We start from the raw sequence: 21,387 nt of genomic DNA on the forward strand, positions 1-21,387 counted from the left end.
GCCGCCACCCCCACCCCACCTATTCAATATTCCTTCTCTTTCCACCAGGAGTTTCCCGATCTTTGCTCAGTGCTCGCAACAAGTTTAAAAGGTCAGCAGAAGTATGGCATCAAGTCAAATCACACCAACCTGTGATGTGATAGCCCTCCATCATACCACCACTATATTTTTGAAAGCTTAAGCAAGCATGCTTCACTTACAGAAACTATACTGCCTGTAAGGGAAGATCACTGTTTAGTGATAAAACTATCTCTCTTTTCTGAGGGAGAAGAAATCTGTCAATTTCAAATTTAGATGAACTAAACAAGTGTGACATATTGCATGTCATAATAAATAAAAATTCAAATCACTTTAACTCCTGTGCAATTCTTGAAAATGTTCTTAAGAGAGTTACGTAGAAAACTAAATGCTATTAACTCTCCTCATCAAGCAGTTAAAGAGCGAGCTTGTGGAAAGTGTGTGGCCCAGGCAATAGGGGTCGCACAACGTCACAGGATGTAAAATCAATGCTGCCTTCTTTTTGGCTATTGTGATTACTGTGATCATGGCAGATCAAGAGAAAATGGGCTAAGTAGCTCGCAGCAAAGCAGCTGCTAGGGCCAAACAAGGCTGAGTCTCGTTGACTCTGCTGCTACAGTCCTACGTACGCTGGTGTTTTGTTGATGTCAAGTATAAGCACAGAATCTCTGATGGTAATTCAAACATTGCTTTTAGTGGGGGTAGGTTGGTGGAGGGAGAATGGTCGCTGGTGTGTATGGGAACATTCAACCCAATCATGACGACTGATATCTTACAAGAATTAGCATTGTGTCAGGAACTCACATTGTCGCACTCTTTTTTTGCTGAATCTAAATTCCTGGTTGTGCAGGATAATCTTTTGAGAATGACTGTAGCTCAATTATTCCCATTCATTTAATTGCAGAATACATCAATTAACAGTATTTTACAGATCAATGAATTTGTTTAATTTTCTTTTCTAATATTCAGCATTAGAATTTTATTTTTGATTCTTTTTTAAATTAAGCTGTTGATACTCAGAAGAGGTAAATCTTTCCTTTTCACAGATCATATTCATTACATTCAGCAAGTCTTTTTTCTGCCCACTGAATAATTTGACTTTCAATCAATTATTTAACTGGCACACACAACTGACATGCTGTCTGCATGTTCAGAGTAAAAGAGGACAATTAGACCAAGTTAGAATGAAGGTCCAATTTGGGGCATGTTTTGGGAAGGGAAAAACCAACCACTGCCTCTAAACGCCACCAACATTCACCCTCTATTTCACAAACTTCCTCATGCAATCCAGCTGCAGAACTGGATTACAACCAGCATTTTTGCAGGTTGTAATCAGGCTTTCAGCAATTTATGTAGCACTGGGAATGAAGTGCAACCATTTAGATTGTCAGTATGCACTAGTTTGTCCCTTGGAGGGACAGTGGCAAATATACCCTCTTTTTTGGATGCTGTTCCACCATTGTCACTACTGTAAGGAGTTGTCTATTATTTCAACAGAAGTTGAAACTATTTTGTAATGCCATCACTCCAGGAAAAATGTTGTTGACAATAACTTTCAGTGAGTTAAATGAGTCAGTGCCAATAAGAAACAGAACTTCCCTGTTGCAAATACAGGGAAGAAACATTGCTTCCTTTTTTCCACAAAATGTCTGATTTATTTTGCCAATTTATTTATAATGTTTGTTATTAACATTCATCTTCATTTTTGTTCAATGTCATATTTGTTTTATGTTCTATTTCTACTTATAGTTATTGTCTACTTACTTTATTTCTGCTTTCATGCTCCTGGATTTTCCTTGCTTTTTCAATTTAACTTTTTGAAAGGTCATAACAACTTTTCAAAAAGCTCATTCTTGCTTTCTGCTTTCCCTTTGAAAATGGAGATAAGAAACATCAATCTGTCCTCCCAGTTTTCAGTAACTTTCAGTGCCCTCTCATTGTCATATTAAAAAATGCTTTCCCTCATCTGAACTCCTTTCTTTCCTATAGCTGTTGTATTTCCCATTTTTTCAGCTCCTGAGGTTCATTTGTACTTAATGAATTTACTTTCTCATTACACTGAACCCATGTTAGCCTCCTCCTTGCAATATTTATGATTCATTTTCAGGTACTTATTCACATCTCGCCTCCAATTTCACATCCAACCATTACTCAATATGCACTGGCAACAACAAATACTTGTAGAATACTCCTGAGTTCAAACCAGTGAATTGAAACATCTCAAAGTGCCCCAAGGGTTCTTCCCCAAGCACGGCTCCTCAACCCCACCCAGGTCCATTTATTCACCCTCACCTTATGACTAGAGGCAGAATAATTGCTTCTTAGATATGGAGTGCCACGTTAATTAAAGTTGTGTAAAGTCAACCACTTATGTACATTGTTTCATTGACTTCTTGAATCATTAAATACAGCATGTAAACCCATTTTCATACCCACAACAAAAACAAATTGATAGCTGCACAGTGTTACAATACAGCTGATCATCTTTGCCTGCAATGCTTTCTGAGATGGAACTGCAGTGAAATTAAGTGAAATGGAATGTAACTATTTACTCGTCCAACACCCAGAATGATGCAGAACAGAAGAAGGGCCATTCATGCATGTACCAGCTCTCTAGTACGGTGCTCCACTTAACCCAACTCCTCTGCTCTTCCCTCATTGCCCTGCAGCTTGTTTCGTTTGCTCTTTTGAATGTTACTATTGAATCTGCTTCCACCACCCTCTCAGATAGTGTATTCAGTGTATTCCACATCACTGAATTAAAACAAGTTTGCTGTATCAGATTGGCCAGCAGTCTTTTGCTGCTTGGTTGTGCTGTTAGTAACTTTGCAAAATGCCAAGTTGTTTTAAAAGAGTCTCAACTGACATTTTATTGTGAATCTATATTTCTCACCAACTCTGAGCTCTTAATCAATATCAGGTGGTAATAGATGGGGTGAAACTGCTCACACCACTGCACTGGTCATGTACTAGCCTCTAAAATGCCAGATTAGTCAAGGCACTCACCTCTGGAAGGGGCATACCATTGATGATAAGGTCTGGCTGCTGTTGGGAGCTCTGGCTGCTGGTGAAGGTGTGATACACATGGTTTCCAGTCGAGTTCCTCGAATTCTGATTCTCCACGTTTAAAAAGGTGGCCTCTGACCTCCGACATCCTAAGGGCAAAGTCTGCTGGTGGTAGTCAAAGTAGTTCAGGGAGGAGGTGAGAGAAGAGCAGCTGACCACATTCATTTTGTCTGTCTCCTCCATGTCTCTGGGCACCAGCCGAATGTCACTCTTGCTGATCTTACTCTTTTTCTTGGGTTTCTTCTGTTGCCCATAGGAATACTCTGCTACCCTGCAGTTGTAGGTCCTGATCTCCTTGTTATCTCGCTTGCACTTGACGGCCACAAAGATCATGGTTACAAAGAGGATGGCAGCAATGGATCCCAGGGCAATGATAAAAATGATAGATAGATTCAGGGACCCTGTGGATTCCTGAGCATCTAAAGCAGGGGAGAGGTACACCACAATCAGAGCGGTGGAAGATAGGGCGGGCTTCCCGTGATCCTGGGCCACCACAATCAGTTCATAGCTGGCCTCAGCTTCCTCCCCAAAGCTCCTGCTGGTTCGGATCTCCCCATTCGTCTGGTCCATCTCGAAAAAACCTCGGGCGCCATCGGCGATCTCGTAGGTCAAGCGGCCGTTGTCACCCTCGTCGTAGTCATCGGCTTTGACCACAGTGACTAAATAACCCGAGGCCACGTTCCTGGGTATGTAGACATCAGTGGTCCCATTAACCAAAGGCGGGGCGGTTATAACCGGCACATTATCATTGACATCTAGCACAATGACTCTCACCGTGCTGTTACTCTCCAGGGCAGGACTCCCCCCGTCTTTGGCCATGACCTTGAACTCGAAGGAGCGGGTCTGCTCGTGGTTGAACGACCTGAGGGCGTACACATCCCCCGAGGTGGGGTTAATGGACACATAGGTGAAGACGGGCATGTCTTTGACCTGAGAGGGGACAATCTGGTAGGAGACGCTGCCGTTCAAGCCCAGGTCGAGGTCTCGGGCGGACACCGAGAGGAGGTGCGAGCCCGGGGTGTTGTTCTCCTGGACGATGACTTGGTAGAAAGGTTTGGAGAAGAGAGGGGGGTTGTCGTTCTCATCCGTGATCCTGACCGTGAAGGATTTGGTGGACTGCAGCGAGGGGGAGCCGCCGTCTTTGGCCAGGATGGTGAGGTTGTAGAGGTCTCTCTGCTCCCGGTCTAGCCTCCCGTCCACCAGGATGGTGTAAAAACTCTCATACTCCTGCAGTTTGAAAGGCACGTCCCCGAGCAGTTTGCACTGGACCCTCCCGTTCGCCCCGGAGTCGCGGTCGGAGACCCGGACCAGACCGATCACATAACCTGGAGGGGCGGCTTCACTCACCTCCACCGTCTCACTGGTCACTGAGAACAAGGTGATGACCGGCACGTTGTCATTCACATCCACCACATTGACCGTCACCTTACAGTGAGCCGGGATCGAATTGGGACCCAGGTCTTTCGCCTGGACATCGATCTCATAAACGCTGCCCTCCTCATAGTCAACGTTACCCTTCACCGTGATGGCTCCTGTCCTGGGATCCAGTTTGAAAAGTTCCCTAGTCTTATCCGACACATAACTGTTGAAGGAGTACACGATCTCGCCGTTCGTCCCCTCGTCCGGGTCCGACGCCTTCAGGTCGACGACCAGCGAGTTGACCGGCGCATTCTCCAGCACATTCACCGTGTAGGTGCTCTGCTCAAACACCGGGTAGTTGTCGTTGGAGTCGATGATTTTGATGTTGAGCTGGGCCGTGCCGAAGTTGGGGGGTTCGCCCCCATCCAGGGCGGTGATCAGCAGGCTGTAGTGAGACTGCATCTCCCTGTCCAGGGGCTTCTCCACCACCAGCTCAGCGAAACGGGAGCCGTCCCCTCGGCTCTTGATCTCCAGCCCGAACAGGTCGTTGGGGGTGATCTGGTAGCTCTGCACCCCGAAATCTCCTGCGTCCGGGTCGTAAGCGCTCTCCAGGGGGATCCTGGTGCCCGGGCTGGCCGTCTCCGAGATCTCCAGGTCGATCTGCTCGGTCGGGAAGCTGGGCGAGTTATCATTCAGATCCAGGATCTCCACTTTGATCACATAGATCTCCATGGAGTTGACCATCTCCTCCAGGGAGATCAGGCATTTGGGGCTCTGCCGGCACAGCAGATCTCGGTCGATCTTCTGCTTCGTCACCAGTAATCCGGTCAGCGGGTTGATTTCCACCAGATGCGGCGCCGAGTTGGATAAAACGCGGAAAAGGGGCACCGTCTGTTCCCAAGTTGAGAAGCCGGCGTCTTTCGCTATGTTCCCGATCACCGTCCCAGCTCTCTCCTCTTCCACGATCGAGTATTTCAGATTAATCACGGCGGCTGCCCGAGCCCACAGGAGCAGGGCAAGCAGCAACAGCAAATCCATCCCGGCTCGGTACCTGTTGATTTTTCGATTCATTGCAAACCATTCCTAGAGACTGGCATGATGGAAACGAACGAGGCTCAAAATCCTCACTGTCCTATTGCAAAGTAAAACAAAAAAATAAATAAACACGCACTCAGTTCACCTCCAGAATATCCCCAGATGAAGTCTTTAAGAGAATGAAGCCGGGTTGTAAGATTTCACGTTGTAAGCTGCAGTGCACTGCCTGGTGTACACCGAAACCTCTGCTATTCGGGCTGCACTTACTTCAGCACTCAACCATGTCGAGATCTGCAGATCATCCAAAGAGATTGTATGTTGCGGCAGGAGGGTTAATTTGGATTCAGATCCCAGTCTGCGATCTTTTCCTTCCGATCGAAGTTTATTTTGGAAACACACACTCGTGTATCCTGATGGTGTGGACCAGGAGGTGGAACACGGTGCAGCTCCGCTCTCACAATGCTGCCATTGCAAAGTGCAACTGAGCAGTGGCGACTCTGCTTGGCGCGCCTGAGTCCCGGGACCAGCTTTCGCCGCAGCCAATGAGAGCCAAGTGCAAGGATTGATCGACAGCTGCAAATTGACAAGTTCTTTTGAACAATTTCAGGAGCTATGGGGATGAGCCACCACTCCTGTGATCCCAGCATGGGAGGTGGAGCTTGTAAAATGTGTGTGTGAGAGGAGTGTTGGAGTGTGTATGTGAGTGTCTGTGTGGGAGTTTGTGTATGTAATTTTGTGAAGAGTGTTGGAGTGTGTGTGAATGTGAGAGTGTCTGTGTGATTGTGTGTGAGGAGTGTTGAAGTGTGTGTATGAGTGTCTGTGTGTGTAATTTTGTGTGTGAGAAGTGTTGGACTGTGTATTTGAGAGTGCCTGTGTGGGAGTTTGTGTGTGTAATTTTGTGTGTGAAGAGTGTTGGAGTGTGTGTATGTGAGTGTGTGATTGTGTGTGAGGTGTGTTGGAGTGTGTGTATGCGAGAGCTTCAGTGTGGGTGTGTGTGTGTGTGTGAGGATTGTTGGAGTGTGAGTGTGTGATTGTGTGTGAGGAGTGTTGGAGTGTATGTGTGAGAGTGTGTGTGATTGTGTGTGCGTCTGTGTCGGGGGGTATGTGTGTGTAATTTTGTGTGTGTGGAGTGTTGGAGTGTGCGTGAGGATGCCTGCGTGGGAGTTTGTGTTTGTGAGTGTGAGCATGTGTAAAATAAATCAAGTTGTAAATAGCTTGTAAATTGAGCACAATTGTTTTGTTTATTTTCCAAACGGCGATTTAAAAAGCTATCCCTTTTTACTGTTTGACAAGAAAGCAAATGGAATCCCTGCTCGGCTTTCTTGAAAATACTTTTGCAGTCTCATTAAAAGCTAGGAAGTGGGAGATTAACATGGATGTAATTTGAAGAATCAATCTGTGTGTACCAGCATAATTGTTATTGTGTTTAAATACCGTAATTATAACAGAGCAGAGGCGGTATCTATTTGCGTCGTATAATCACCTCCTGTGCTGCAAAAATTCCATTTCATTGGACATCACAGAGATTTAAGGTAGAGATCTCTAACTTAAAACCACATTAAACGAGAGCAGGTTTTCTGTTTTATTAACAAAGCCTATTTTTGGGGGGCGGAGGTGGGGGTGGGGGGAGGTTGTGGTATGAGCTGGATGTATTTAGGCATTGCCCCCACTCACATTCGAGAAAAGAAATCAATCAGCTTGCTGCTTTTCCTGAAAGAGATCCGCTCTCTGCAGACAGCGCTTTGTTTTAAAGTCACCGGAGAGCTGCATTTAGGGTCTGCCGACAGAAATGACAAGATTCCATTTCAATAAAATCCCAACCAATGGGTTGACTTGTACCCGCTAGTCGGGTTACAACCGAAATGAGTCAGCGAGATGTTTTGTTTTTGTTGTTTCCATTATTTTGCGCGAAGACCAGTGAGTTTATTTGAATTGCTAACACATACGTGGAGTTCTTTGCTGGTATGTTGTGGTCGACTCTGTCGGAACTGGGTGATCAATACAACTGAAGTGGCGCCTGTAATATTTGATTGAGTACTAGAATGCAGCCTGAATGGGATTCCGTGCCCATTAAAACTCCCCCCAGGTGAATTGAAATGGAGGGACGGTTCAGGTAAAATTATTACCGTTGTAATGGGTCCTCATATTAAATCATTCAACGATAGACAAGACAACAGCGCGTCAGCCGAATCGTGTTACCCCGAGGGAAACTAAATAGGATGTCTATGTTTCGCTGTCTTTCGCAGCTAAATAATAGCAGATTCAGATCCAAGCCCGATTTCATTACTTCTGTTACTGTAAAACCGCTGGGTGGATCGAAGCAAGGACCATTTTATTAAAAGGGTAAGATCCCTCCTACGTGCCAACCCCTCAGATACTTTTGATGGTCCGCCAGCCTTCCTGAGGAAAACTATAACCCTTCAAGCGCCGCAGTGAGGTTTGTTACTGCCCCCTTGCCACCCCCCCCACCCCCCTCCCCAAACACACACACTCTTTCAGTACACATCGGTGTTAGTAAATTTAGTGGGATTGCAGCGAAAGTATCCCGAATGCAATGTGAAAATGCCATCTAGTTAGTCGAGCAAGAAACAAATGCACAATTGTAAAGGGAGAGAGTCACCCTAGGCTATCAGACAGCAAAGTGCATTGTGATCAGGGGACAGTGTGGGAGGGCTGCTGGCATTTTAACAGTTTGTTGACTAAGCCGCCAGTCGCCATGCAGTATTCATTACAGCGGGTGTGTTGTGATTAAGTCAATAGGACATAGGACTGGACAAATAAACGCGCACCTTCTTCCACTCATTGTACAGTGACACCTCGAGGCACTCACTCGGGCTGTGCTGTGTGATCGATGTGAAAAGTGAGGAAGCAACTGTTCCCTACTTTCAACAGTAAGATTTGGGGGAAAGGAGCGTCTACTTGGATTTAACTCTTCAGACGCATGTCTGTGCAATCAGTTTCGTTTAATCTTTATTTTTGACTACCGTGTCAACTCGTGCGAAAATGAAGAGCACATTTAATTGGTCTGCATATTCCGTGTAATCAATAAGTTAAAAAAAAACTCCTTTATTGGTTCACCGACGTTTTAAGCACTTGGGAAGAACTGGGGAAATGAACCTCACTAGCGCCACACAGTGGGCAAATTAAATGGAATATCTGGACCCGATTGAGGGTACAAATAGCAGATGAACCCAAAATAATCCAGCTGCCCATTGAGGAACTTCGAGTGGATGGCTTCTCAGACTTTCTGATAAACATTTGTCAAGTGTCACGGAACTGTATTAGCTTTACTTCTACGTACACGGTCGCTGTACGTTCGCAGTTGCATAGACTCACAGTATTGTTAGATGTTATGGTGTTTGAGCGCATCCCTAGTTTTGTTTTACACTGCAGTGAAATTAAAGGCACAGTATGTGGTACTATGATAATGGTATGCCTCATATGCCAATGTAATCATTGTTTTCACTTGCAATTAAGGTGCTTGGTGGGGCCTAACAATGAGCTTAATTGTCAGATATCCTCATTTAAATACTGCATTTGTTCTGAATGATATTCTCCGGTATGGGTATGCAATGTATTTGTTGATGAATTGTGAGGCTAAGTGGTTTTTTAACTAAGTTATTTAAGAATGTGAAATCATATCCCTGTCATTCTGCCTGATTTTGGAAGGCTGACTGGATATGAAGTGCTAGGAAAAATAAAGGTTGATATGTGTGTTAAGTTAGCAAGAGTGCTGTGTAAGGACTTGACTTCATGCTCACTGAAGCACACATTTACATGGTATACTCTGATGGAGAGCACTGACTGACTCTTACCTCTGTATTTATGCCTGGGCAGAGATTTGGCAAAAAAAAACATATTTAGAAAACAAAATAAAAGCTAAATACTGCAGATGCTGGAAATCTGAAACAAAAACAGAAAATGCTGGAAAAACTCAGCAGGTCTAACAGCATCTGTGGAGAGAAAAACAGAGTTAACGTTTCGAGTCCGTATGACTTCTACGAAGAAGAGTCATACGGACTCGAAACGTTAACTCTGTTTTTCTCCCCACAGATGCTGTTAGACCTGCTGAGTTTTCCAGCATTTTCTGTTTTTGTTTCATATTTAGAAAACATCTTGATGACATTAAAGAAATACTAGAGATTCCAGTGAGACACTGCGGTGCCAATGACTTGTAAGATTAAGAAGAATTAGGAAAAATCTTCTGTTCTGTTCTGAAGAAGTCATATTGGATTTGAATCATTAACTCTGTTTCTCTCTCCACACTTGCTGCCAGACCAACTGAGTTTTTCCAGCCCTTTCTATTTTTATATTGGAAAAAGTCTGGCTTTGGGTAAGGTTTTGGGCTCCCAACTGATTAAACCGACATATGAAGGCTGCAGTATCCATACACAGAGCAATCTTAAAATTGTTTAAAATGCAGTGCACAAAAAACAGTCTTGGATTTCTTTACAGTATGGCAGGCAGTTAGATGACAGTTTTAGTTCTGTATGCGATAATAACATTTACAAAACATGAATATTTGCCTGCTTTTATTTTCATGAGTCATGAAAAATGTATGCAAGCCTAATTTATACTAATGGGCTTTCAGTGAACATGCAATTTTTTCTGAGAAGAGCTTAACTTAATCCTGGGTGTAGCCTCATAAATCGGCTATTGCAGCTTGAAACAGACATTACCTGTAGTTGTTTTTGCAACAGTTGAAATAAATTACTTTACATGTAATTATGAAAATGATTTGCCATGTTCTTCTGTGTTAAAATGTTTGAATAAGCAGTGCTATCGCTTGCATGAGAGACCACCAGTGTTTCAGTACTGATTTACCCAACTGTAGGTTAACTCTGCTCTTCTATTGTAATATATTGTCTTTATTTTATTGCGGTATGGGTGCCATTCCCTTTTGTGTTGTGTTGGTGCTAATATCGCATATATATCGTCCTTTTTCTTCTTAGTCTACTTGATATGCATCTATCAGGTTCTTGTACTTATTTCTAGAGAAAAATGCATGTCAACTCTCTCTCCAAGAGAGAGAGTTGCATGGTTATTTAATGTACAACATCATAATGAGTGCTGGTGCCATGAAAGTGAGGTTAAAATAAGCAACAGTTTCAATTGAACTTCTAGCTGACCTGGAGATTGACCTTCACTGTTTCCAATTTCATTTTTCCCAAATCTGGTAAGGCCATTTCCATGTCCTCAAAATGTAAAAACAGGACTGTCCTGGCAGATTCATTGTTTTAACAAATCCTGCTTTGTATTCTTTTGCCCCTTTTTGCATTCTCTACCTTCCTACATCCATCACCCTCTCTGCCCCTTTGATCATTTTAAATTTTTTGCCCAAATCATTCACCTTGTGTCTACAATCCCTTTACACCTTTATCTCCCCAAGCTTCTTTCTGAAACAATAGCCCTACCAGTCTCTTCTACCACTCCCCTCTAATTGGATAAATTTGGTCTCAGCCTGAACAAAGATCTTTTAATTCTACTCATTGTCTACAAGTAGAACATGTTGTTACAGAGGCCTGCATGGTTCCAGCTGTCCCTGTCCTTTTGTACAGTCTGTGGAACACATTTTGTCCCAATCATATTCACTTACCCCTCCCCCTTGTTTTGTTGATGACTTTGTTGAAGCTGTTTCCTGCTCTTATTCCAACTTGGAAAATGTTTTTTTTGGAAGATTGCTCTTCCAATTTCCACTAATCCTTCATTTCCAGCTCTTCCCTCTGTTTCCTGGACTTGTCTCATTCTTCATTTCTGTCAAAAGGCTTTCCACGGATTTTTATTACAAGTGCACTTATTTTCAAGCTTACCTAGCATATGCTTCATCCCAGAACACTTCCTCTAAAGCCGTCATCCTTTCCCTACTTTTAACTTTGTCACATGTTTGCTCTAATGATTCCACTTTCCATACCAAAATCTTTGAACTGTCCTTTCTTCTTGGCTGAGGTATTGCTTCAGTTGTGGTCATCTGGGCACTTGTTTGTATCAATCATTTTTTTCTGTGCTTCCTCTCATCCCATCCCACTCCTTTTACGATCAAGAAAGCAACTTCCCTCTTTCATTAACCTCTATCCTACCGTCCTTCTTAATTCTTACTTTGCATGCTATCAGCTTTTCCATTTGCTGGATCATCTTCTACAATATCCACAACCCACAATATGATGCAACTGGTAAACATATTCCACTCCAACAACACACACACCCCCTCCTTCAACAAACCCCCCTCCCCCCAACCATCGTGTTTTCTGGAAGGACAATTCTTTCTGGAGTACTATTGTTCATTTTGAATTTTACATGTGGGTTTGATAGGTTTTTGTTATCCAAATGTGAGAAGAGATGTGGGCAAATGCAAGCATATGGTGTTAGGTCACAGATCAGACATTGAATGGCAGGACAGGCTCGAAGCACTTAATGGCCTATCCCCATTTTAATGTTCCTATGTTCATTCCTTCATTACCAAGGCCTCTAGATTCTCTTTCTTTAGTCTTTTTTTCCAATGCAGCTGTACCATATGCAACATTTGTTCATTCATCCTTGTCAAAGGTCCCAAGGATTCCTTCCATATAAGACAGCCATTCATATGTACATCTCTCAATCTCTACTACCATATTTGTTACTTATATGTGTCTATGCTGCTCTAGCCAAGCTCAGCCCTTGACTCAAGAAAGATTGCAAAATAATAACATCTGGTTAAAGTGGCCCATGGTACCAACTCATCTGTGGCAAAAGTGAAGAGCTCAGGCTGCACCCAAATGTTTAGATCTGAATCTATTCCCTTAACTTACATAAAGTGTTAGAAAATCTGGTCACTTAGCAAATGTTGCTGAATCTGCGGAGGTGAAAGCTCTTATAGGGCTGCAGTTCATCATTAAAGGAGAAGTTGTGGTGGTTGCAAAATGGTGACGAATTCTTCACAGTGAGTTATGGTAACCTAATTACTTTTGGATTGTTTCTAATGGTGGGTGAGATGATAACCATTTATCACAAATTCAAAAAAGAATCAAATGGGAAATTACAAATAGTGTCCATGTTGAGAAGATAATTAGGACAAGTTTCTTTGCCACAAACCATTGTTGAAATAGATGAAATAGATATATTTTATAAACTATTGAAATGGTTGCTTGAGGACTAAAAATGTTAAATAGTGTGGAGAGCGAGAGGAGAGTGGGATTACAATAGGTGGCTTGTGGAGATAAGAACTGCACAAGCTTGATGGTCTAAATGGATTCTTCATGTTCCATAAGATGTTGTGGTTTTACGTAGCATCACCTTTTAAAAGTTAGACTTCCTAGTAATGGATGTACAATAAAGCATTGGTGGCCACATTTGGAGATAAGAAGTGTGCTGGTATCAGGAGGACGGTGAAGATAGGCATGTTTCTCACTTTTGTGTCTATTTCCTTAGGAAAGTAATGAAAGTGCTGCCTCTACAAAGATGGTGTTTATCACATGCTGTTATATGTGTGCAGTGCAAGCTGTTTGATATGAAAGTGTTCTTTGTAGCAGCTTAGAAGGATCCACCTTGATAGCTTCATGATATGGTCAACTTCACTTTGACAGAAGCAGCCATGTTTCTCCTTTCCCCCTAAATCTCTCCCTCCATGTAAACACTCCTACTCATATTCATGACCAGCCTCTTGACCTTGTTGTCCCATGCTGTTTCACTTCCCCCTATCATAACTATCACTAATAAGGCAATCACTGATCATTCTTTTACATCACTCTCTACCCAGATTCTCCTTCCCTCCCCTAACCCAATTTCTTTCTGTGCCCACCCCAGAAAAAGCTCTCTCTTAAGCCTCTTCCCGCTGCACGTTCAAATTCTCAACTATGGTTCTTAATGACATTTCTGCAGCTTCTGATTTGCTAAATCACACCCTCTCCACTATCTTTGGTGTCCTTGTCACCACTAAAAATGTTACACTCTTTCCCCCTAGTTGTTCTCCCCGGTATGGCCCTATCTCAGGCCTGAGGATTGCAGCTTTGAATGTTTTAGGTGGACAATTGGTGTAACCATCCATCGTGAAATCTGACTAAATCACAAAGCATTATCGTAAATCAAAACAGGAAATGCTAGAAATACTCAGCAGGACAGGCAGCATCTGTGGAGAAAGAAACAGAATTAATGGGCCAGTTTGCATGGTGCCCACTGGAGTGGCAAGATGGTAGGTGGACATGGAAATTGCACAGGAGACCACATGTCAGACTCCCAATGGAAGGAAAACTGTAAGTGATTAAGTCAGTGGTAGGAAGGTAACAAAACAGAAAACATTGCCTGTTAATAGCAGGAAACTCATTGACATTCTTAATTGCCCACTTGCATATAATTTAAATGCAATTTGATGCAATTTAATTCTGCCTCCCCAATTTAGTGAAATTCATCCGTGTCTCTCATGCCTTCAGTAAACCACCCAGTGAAAGTTGGCAACCAATATGTGGCTTCCTTAATTTACTGTGAGAGCCCTTTGGACTTCAAGAAATTCCATTTTGCTGGCACAACTTCATAAAATTGAAGCTAGCTTCTCCTCTTTCTCCGGGTTGCCTGGCTCTTCTGATCTGAGTATTGGTTTCAGAAATTTCAGACAATAGCTATCCTCTGCATTTCCTTTTCCATCCCGCCCAGCCTTTGTCCCCACTTCATTTGTCCCCTTCTTGGAGCTTATGTGGATGCGTTTGTATATTTTCCATGTCTTTTGACAGCCTTACTTAGCTAGTGTGTGGAGATGAACTTTGGTTACCCAGCATTTTCCATTTCCTGCCAGTTTTCAAAATGAAAACTCCAATGCATCCATTAACCGTCTCTCTGAGCCAAGAGTCATATTTCTCCACAATTAAATTCTATCCATTTCTCTTCCATCCATCCTCACCCTTGCTTATCTTCCAGTTTTCCATTCTGATGAAGACTTTATACCAGACATGTTGCCCTGTCAGACAGACCTAACACGTAATGTATTTCTGGCATTGTTCTGTTTTTCTAGCAGTTAACAATGTTGCTTTGCTTGCATTTGTCACTTTACATTTGCCCATTATTATGTTACCCTTCTAGATACGATGCCCACACATGTGCAGTGGCATTCAGAGCTACTCAGAGCTTCAATGTGTGTTGCTGCGTATATTGAAAACCATTACTTACATAGGTTCACCGGCCTGGGTAGATGGGGCAAGGGGAGGGGTGTCAGATTTGTCCTGGCATGTTTACCAGGCCCATACGTTGTGGAGCTTGCTTAGAAGTGCTGTAATAGCATTGATTTTCAAAGTACCAAATTCTGCATAAATTAGGCACCCATTTGTTGTCTAACAAATGTCTTGGATTCACATACCTGCATGGTTTTCTGAGTGATGTTTATTCTATCTCATGTTCTCATGTACATCAAGATACCTATTTTGACCTGTTTAGTCTGTTCACTAAAGCCAGAAAACCCACGTGATTATAACCTACTTTATTTACAAGGTCCTACCAGAGTGTTCATAAGAGGCTAGAGATTATTCTATTTAGAACAGAGAAGGTTATGGGTAAATTTAATGGTGACGTTTAAAATGATGAGAAGCTTTAATAGGTAGGGAGATCAAAAGCAAAATGTTGCAGATGTTGGGAATCTAAAATAAAAACAGGAAATGCTGGAAACACTCAGCGGGTCAGGCAGCATCTGTGGAGAGAGAAACAATTGAAAAACAGAGAGAAATTGTTCTTCCTGTCAGGAGGGTTGGCAACCAGAGACACGTATTTAAGATAACTGGCAAGAAGTCCAGGAGTGAAATTAGAATAATTTTCTTATTCTCTGGAATGCACTGCCTGAAAGGTGGTGGAAGCAGATTCAATAGTAACTCTCAAAGGGGAATTGGATAAGTGCTAAAGGGAGAAAAAAAACCTAGGGCTATGAAGAAAAGAGCAGGCCAGTGGGATGAATTAATATCTGTCTCAAAGGGCTAGCACAGGCATGATGGACTGAATGGCCTCCTGTGCAGCATGATTATTTGATTTGTAGCATTATTCAGACAGCTCGAGCAATCTCGGTGCAATGAAGAGCCACCTGGAGGATTGGCGTTGTGTCAATAGCGGACTTGAGGCTCTCCCACTCTGGCTAAACTCCTCTGTTCATCATTTTTATACTGTGTCGTACTCTGCTTTTATAATTACCAACATGCAGATATAAATTAAGGGGAAAAAAAATCTAATTAGCATTCTCCAAATCTCTGGCAGAGACTAAGGCACAAAGTGTGGTTTTCTTTTCATGAGCATGTGACTATAGCACGTGTGCACAACAGTACCATTATAGTCGTGCCGATAAAGGTGCTTCAAAAGCCAAAAGGACAACATGACACAAAAGTAACATCGCAAGATAATGAATTCTGAAAACATCTTTTAATCGCACAGTTCCACAATATCTGCCATTTTCTGCATCTGCGTTCCTGCCTCCAAATGTTATTTTTATCCTTTACAGTGCCCTCCCCCCTCGGAGTCCCAGCTCCCGTCATTCACCATTTAAGTTTGTTATGCATGTCACACCCAGAGAGTGAGTGTAAATTTCTGAAACTGCATGTTGTGTGTGCGAGCACCTGAAGGCTTCATATTGTAATGGAAATGTGGAATCCTTAGCTCGTGTTGTTTGCTGCACGGTATCACTGATGTGTTAGTTTGCCGGTTATCATGAGGCATTAGAATCTGCTGGCTGGGAAAAGAGTAGAACATTAGAAATCTGGCAACCGTGCTGTAAAAATCATGACTGAAATAAAGTGTGGGAAGACCTGCAATGATCAGTAACATGCCACCACTGCAAATAAATCACACTGGGGAGCTGAGATGCAGGGACAAGACCTTATTGAGGCCACGTCCCTTTTGTTTCTCCACTGTTTTAACCATATTGTGAAAAATTGAAAGTCTCTCATGCATTTTATTTTTGTTTCCAGAACCTCCTTTGGTCAGTGGCAGCAAAATATTGATCGGGCCCACAGGGAGACCTTTGAGCACCATTCCCTCAATTTATTATTGTAATCTGAGGCTCTTGTCTATGTCGTTCTGCTTCTTTCAGACCATTTTCATGGAGTATAAATCCAAAATAGCTCTATCAGATATCATTCCCTGCGATCCAACAACATTGTGCTGCAGCTCATTTGAAGTGATATTATTACCATCCTTTGTATTGACCTGCACATTAATAGGGATGTTGTTTTGGCTCACTGATTCACATTGCAGTCTTTTTCCAGCTAAAGAGCTGAATTCTGGGGGTGAGATGAGGGCGTTCCTCAGGGTTGGGTTCTAGGTGCAAACATCTTCAGCTGCTTCATCAATGGCTTTCCTGCCATCATAAGGCCAGAAATTGAGATGTTCGCTGACAATTGCACAGTGTACAGTTCCATACGCAACTCTGCAGATAATGAAGCAGTCCTTACCCGCACGCTGCAAGGACTGGACAACATTCAGGGTTGGGCTATTAAGCGGTGAGTAACATTCAAGCCATACAAGTGCCAGCCAATGGAAGTCTCCAACAAGAGTCTAATAGCCTCTTTTTGACATTTGACGGCATTACCATCACTGAATTCCCACCATTAATATCCTGGGTTTCAGCATTAACCAGAAACTCCATTGAATTGGTCACATTAATACTGTGGCTAAAAGAGCAGATCAGAGGTTGGAAATTCTGCAGTAAATCACTCCGTTCCTGACTCCCCAAAGCCTTTCCACCATCAACAAGGCAAAGGCAGGAAAGTGATGGAATACTCTCCACTTGCATGGATGAGCGCAGCTCAAACACACAAGAAGCTCAACATCATCCTGGACAAAGCAGCGCACTTAATTGGCATCCTATCCAGTACGTTAAATTTTCACCCCATCCACCACTGACGCACAGTAGCAGCAGTGTGTACCATCCACAAGATGGCACTGCAAAAACTCACCAGCGCTCCTTTGACAGCACCTCGCAAACCCATGATCTCTACCATCGAGAAGGACAAGGGCAGCAGGTGCTTGGGAATACCAATACCTGCAAGTTCCCCACAAGTCACACACCAACCTGATACCGGAACTATGCCCCTGCTTCTTTACTGTCACAGGGTCAAAATCCTGGATCCCCCTTCCTAACAGAAATGTGGGTGTACCTACCCCACACGGACAGCAGCGGCTCAAAAATGCAGTTCACTACCACCTTCTCATATCCGCATACCTTAAATGAATATCAGAAATATTAAAGTTATCCCTTAAAACACTTTAAACCTTGCATGAGCTAATCTGTATAAGATGCATTTCTGATGCATTTAGACATATTTGTATGAGTCTATGCAGCCACATTAGGTGGAAATTTATTTGCAGCTTGAACCATGTTGCGGTCAACACGTGGCTTTACCCATTTTAACATGATGACATAATTAGATGGTTTTGTGGATCACCATTCATTAGGCAACAACACAGTAGGATGTCTTTGAAATTCAAGAAAATGGAGCAAAACATCTTTCAAGCCAACTGAAATAAAACCAAATAAAAGCTGGCAGAATTTTAAGGGTCCAAAATTTTCTTATGCCTCCGAAGTTATAAATAATGTAAAAGAAAATTGTCTATTTATATCAAAGTCACAGGGGACTGCTCTACCCTGCTTAACAGGTCAGCACAGGAAGTATTCATTCCAATGACAGGTCACAAGACCATGCAAGTGTAGATCTGCAATTCCACAGATTCTTGGATATCGCCTTCTCTATAAGTGCAGTTGCTAGCAGGTGGATTCTTGAAGAGACAATGTCTTTACATCAAGGTATCACTATATTGTGTGCACACGTATAGCTAATGCGTTAGACTGCATTTAATGTAAAACAAATAAAAAGAACATATTATGGTGGCTTACCAAAAAAGTCATCGCTGTCCCATTTATATTGTGGAACAGAAGTTGGTCTTTAAGATATTATGGTTGTCTATGTTATAAATTTGCCCTGTGGGATGATTTGGGATCAATGACAGCAATGCTATGTCCATAATCAGTGTGGTTTTGTTTGGAAAGAAGATGTGTGTTTCTTGGCCACCCAACCCTTCCCTCCCTTCCTCTTTGTGCGTGGTCAATTAAAAAATAACCAGCAGCAGACTTTTGTGGATTTAATCAAAGAAGATTATTTATTTACACACTCACCCCAAAAATCTAAATGCTACATCATTTACACACTCTCAAGAAAGATATAAAATAGTGCACTTTTACAAGTTGCAAACAAAAGAATAATTCATGGTCTTTGTGTTTGGCTTGTCTGGGAAGGTCACTGTCCTTGTGAGCCCAGTAAAGAAAGGTGTCTTTTCTGCTCCTGAATTGTAGTTTAGCTGGATTCAAATAGCTGGTGTTGACTATCAGGATTATTGCAGGATTCCCTCGAAGGAATGGCTTTTGCAGCAGATCATGAAGTTGGTTACCTAAGGATTCTGTACCACAAGGTCCTGTTACTGGTGGACATTTGAAAGAAAGGAATCGGGCTGGGAGGCTTTTAAGATTTTGCAGCCTCCTATTCTTAAAGGCAACGGCAACACTTGCTTTTACTGCTGTTGTTCTGCAACTTATGGTGTTCTGTGCAGACTGCCCCAGTCTTTCTGGGTCTTCAGATAAGGAGTCATTATCTCCAGCTGGTTTTGGTCACATGACCAATACTGGTATTGTTAGAGCATAATGGTTTGGGAGTCTAAAGCCATTATTACACAATAGGAGATAGATGGTGGTCTTTCACACTTACTTGTGAATAACTGGTCTTTTCAGTTCTCCTTTGTTAAACATTAACTTGGAGACAGGAAGTATGGAAGTCCATTGGCTTTAGGTTTTTGGTAAATTCCACAGATAGGTTCTATCAGGGTATGTCCATTCAAGGGGCAGGCACCAACCCATAATTATTCACTCAGGAAATTCATGGAGATTTGAGGCAGAAATTGCAAAGGTTACCTGACCTTGGCAGCCATCTAACTTGTCCCCCGTCCCACAACTCTTTCTCTGGTACATCGATGATTACTTCGGTGCTGCTTCATGCTCTCGTCTGGACCTGGAAAAATTTATTAATTTTGCTTCCAATTTCCACGGCTCCATCATTTTCACATGGTCCATCTCTGACACTTCCCTTCCCTTCCTTGACCTCTCTGTCTCAATTTCTGGTGATAGACTGTCCACTAATATCCTTTACAAGCCTACCGACTCCCACAGCTACCTCGACTACAGCTCCTCAAACCCCGCTTCCTGTAAGGATTCCAGCCCATTCTCTCAGTACCTTCGCCTCCGTCACATCTGTTCTGATGATGCCACTTTCAAAAACAGTTCCTCTGATATGTCTTCCTTCTTCCTTAACCGAGGTTTTCCTCCCACGATGGTTGACAGGGCTCTCAACCGTGTCCGGCCCATCTCCCGCGCATCTGCCCTCACACCTTCCTCTCCCTCCCAGAAATATGATAGGGTCTCCCTTGTCCTCGCTTATCACCCCACCAGCCTCCTCATTCAAAGGATCATCCTCCGCCATTTCCGCATACTCCAGCATGATGCCACCACCAAGCTCATCTTCCCTTCACCCCCCCCGGCGGCATTCCACAGGGATCGTTCCCTCCGGGACACCCTGGTCCACTCCTCCAACACCCGCTACACCTCAACCCCCTCCCACGGCAACTTCCCATGCAACCGCAGAAGGTGCAACACCTGCCCCTTTACTTCCGCTCTCCTCACCATCCAAGGGCCCAAACACTCCTTTCAAGTGAAGCAGCATTTCACTTGCACTTCCCTCAATTTAGTCTACTGCATTCGTTGCTCCCAATGCGGTTTCCTCTAAATTGGAGAGACCAAACGCAAACTGGGTGACCGCTTTGCAGAACACCTTTGGTCTGTCTGCAAGCATTACCCAGACCTCCCTGTCACTTGCCATTTCAACACTCCACCCTGCTCTCATTCCCACATGTCCGTCCTTGGCCTGCTGCTTTGTTCCAGTGAAGCTCAGCACAAACTGGAGGAACAGCACCTCATCTTCCAACTAGGCACTTTACAGCCTTCCGGACTGAATATTGAGTTCAACAATTTTAGATCATGAACTCTCTCCTCCATCTCCACCCCCTCTCCGGTCCCCCCCTTTTTACCCAATAATTTATATAGATTTTTCTTTTCCCACTTATGTCCATTATTTTTAAATGTATTTCCATCCATTGTTTTACCTCTACCTTTTAGCCTTTTTTGATTCCTTCCCCCCACCCCACCCCCACAAGGGCTATCTGTACCTTGCTTGCCCTGCTTTCTACCCCTAATTAGCACATTCCTTAGATAATATCACCACCTTCAACACCTCTTTGTTTTTTTGTCTGTGACATCTTTTGGTTATCTCCACCTATTACTGGCCCTCTATCCAGCTCTACTTGTCCCACCCCCCCTTAAACCAGCTTATATTTCACCCCTCTTCTATTTTTCCTTAGTTCTGTTGAAGGGTCATTCAGACTCGAAATGTTAACTGTGTTCCTCTCCGCAGATGTTGCCAGACCTGCTGAGTTTTTCCAGGTATTTTTGTTTTTGTTTTGGATTTCCAGCATCCGCAGTTTTTTGCTTTTAATTTGTCAGTGCTCAATTTATAACTGAAAGGTAGCTAAGCAATATTATACATGAACACAGTCCATGTTTAAAGTGATGGCTAAGACATGCCTTTACTGGGCATGACAGCTCCAACAACTGAACATGCATATGAGTAACTACTCAATAGTTATGAATGTTATGTTTTCACTTCAGGGCATGGACTTCCTGTGATGTTAAGGGAATGCCGATACAAGCCAGGCATGCCCCCCTAGAGGTAGTAATATAAATTGGTCACAATTAAGAATGGCTGCATAATTCACAAAAGACAGGTACGTTATGCAGATCCACTAGTTCTTCTGCAAAGAAAGAAGCCCATTCTATACCTTATTGACATCACATGCTATTAAGTTTATTTT

General features: G+C 43.1%; 1 protein-coding gene across 1 annotated transcript in view; it reads right to left on the reverse strand.

Annotated features, from left to right (window-relative positions):
• Nucleotides 1-6,112, reverse strand: part of pcdh19 (protocadherin 19) — a 129,952-nt gene extending 123,840 nt beyond the window's left edge. Inside the window, exons 1-2 of the mRNA XM_078547242.1 lie at nucleotides 5,746-6,112; nucleotides 3,025-5,575 (exon numbers count right to left, since the gene is read on the reverse strand). Of these exons, the coding sequence (XP_078403368.1) occupies nucleotides 3,025-5,514 (2,490 nt within the window). The 5' untranslated portion in view covers nucleotides 5,515-5,575; nucleotides 5,746-6,112. The remainder of the gene's footprint in view (nucleotides 1-3,024; nucleotides 5,576-5,745) is intronic.
• Between the last annotated feature and the right edge of the window lie 15,275 nt (nucleotides 6,113-21,387).

This window comes from Cetorhinus maximus, chromosome 8 (genome assembly GCF_964194155.1).
Source record: "Cetorhinus maximus chromosome 8, sCetMax3.hap1.1, whole genome shotgun sequence".
Lineage (NCBI taxonomy): Eukaryota > Metazoa > Chordata > Chondrichthyes > Lamniformes > Cetorhinidae > Cetorhinus > Cetorhinus maximus.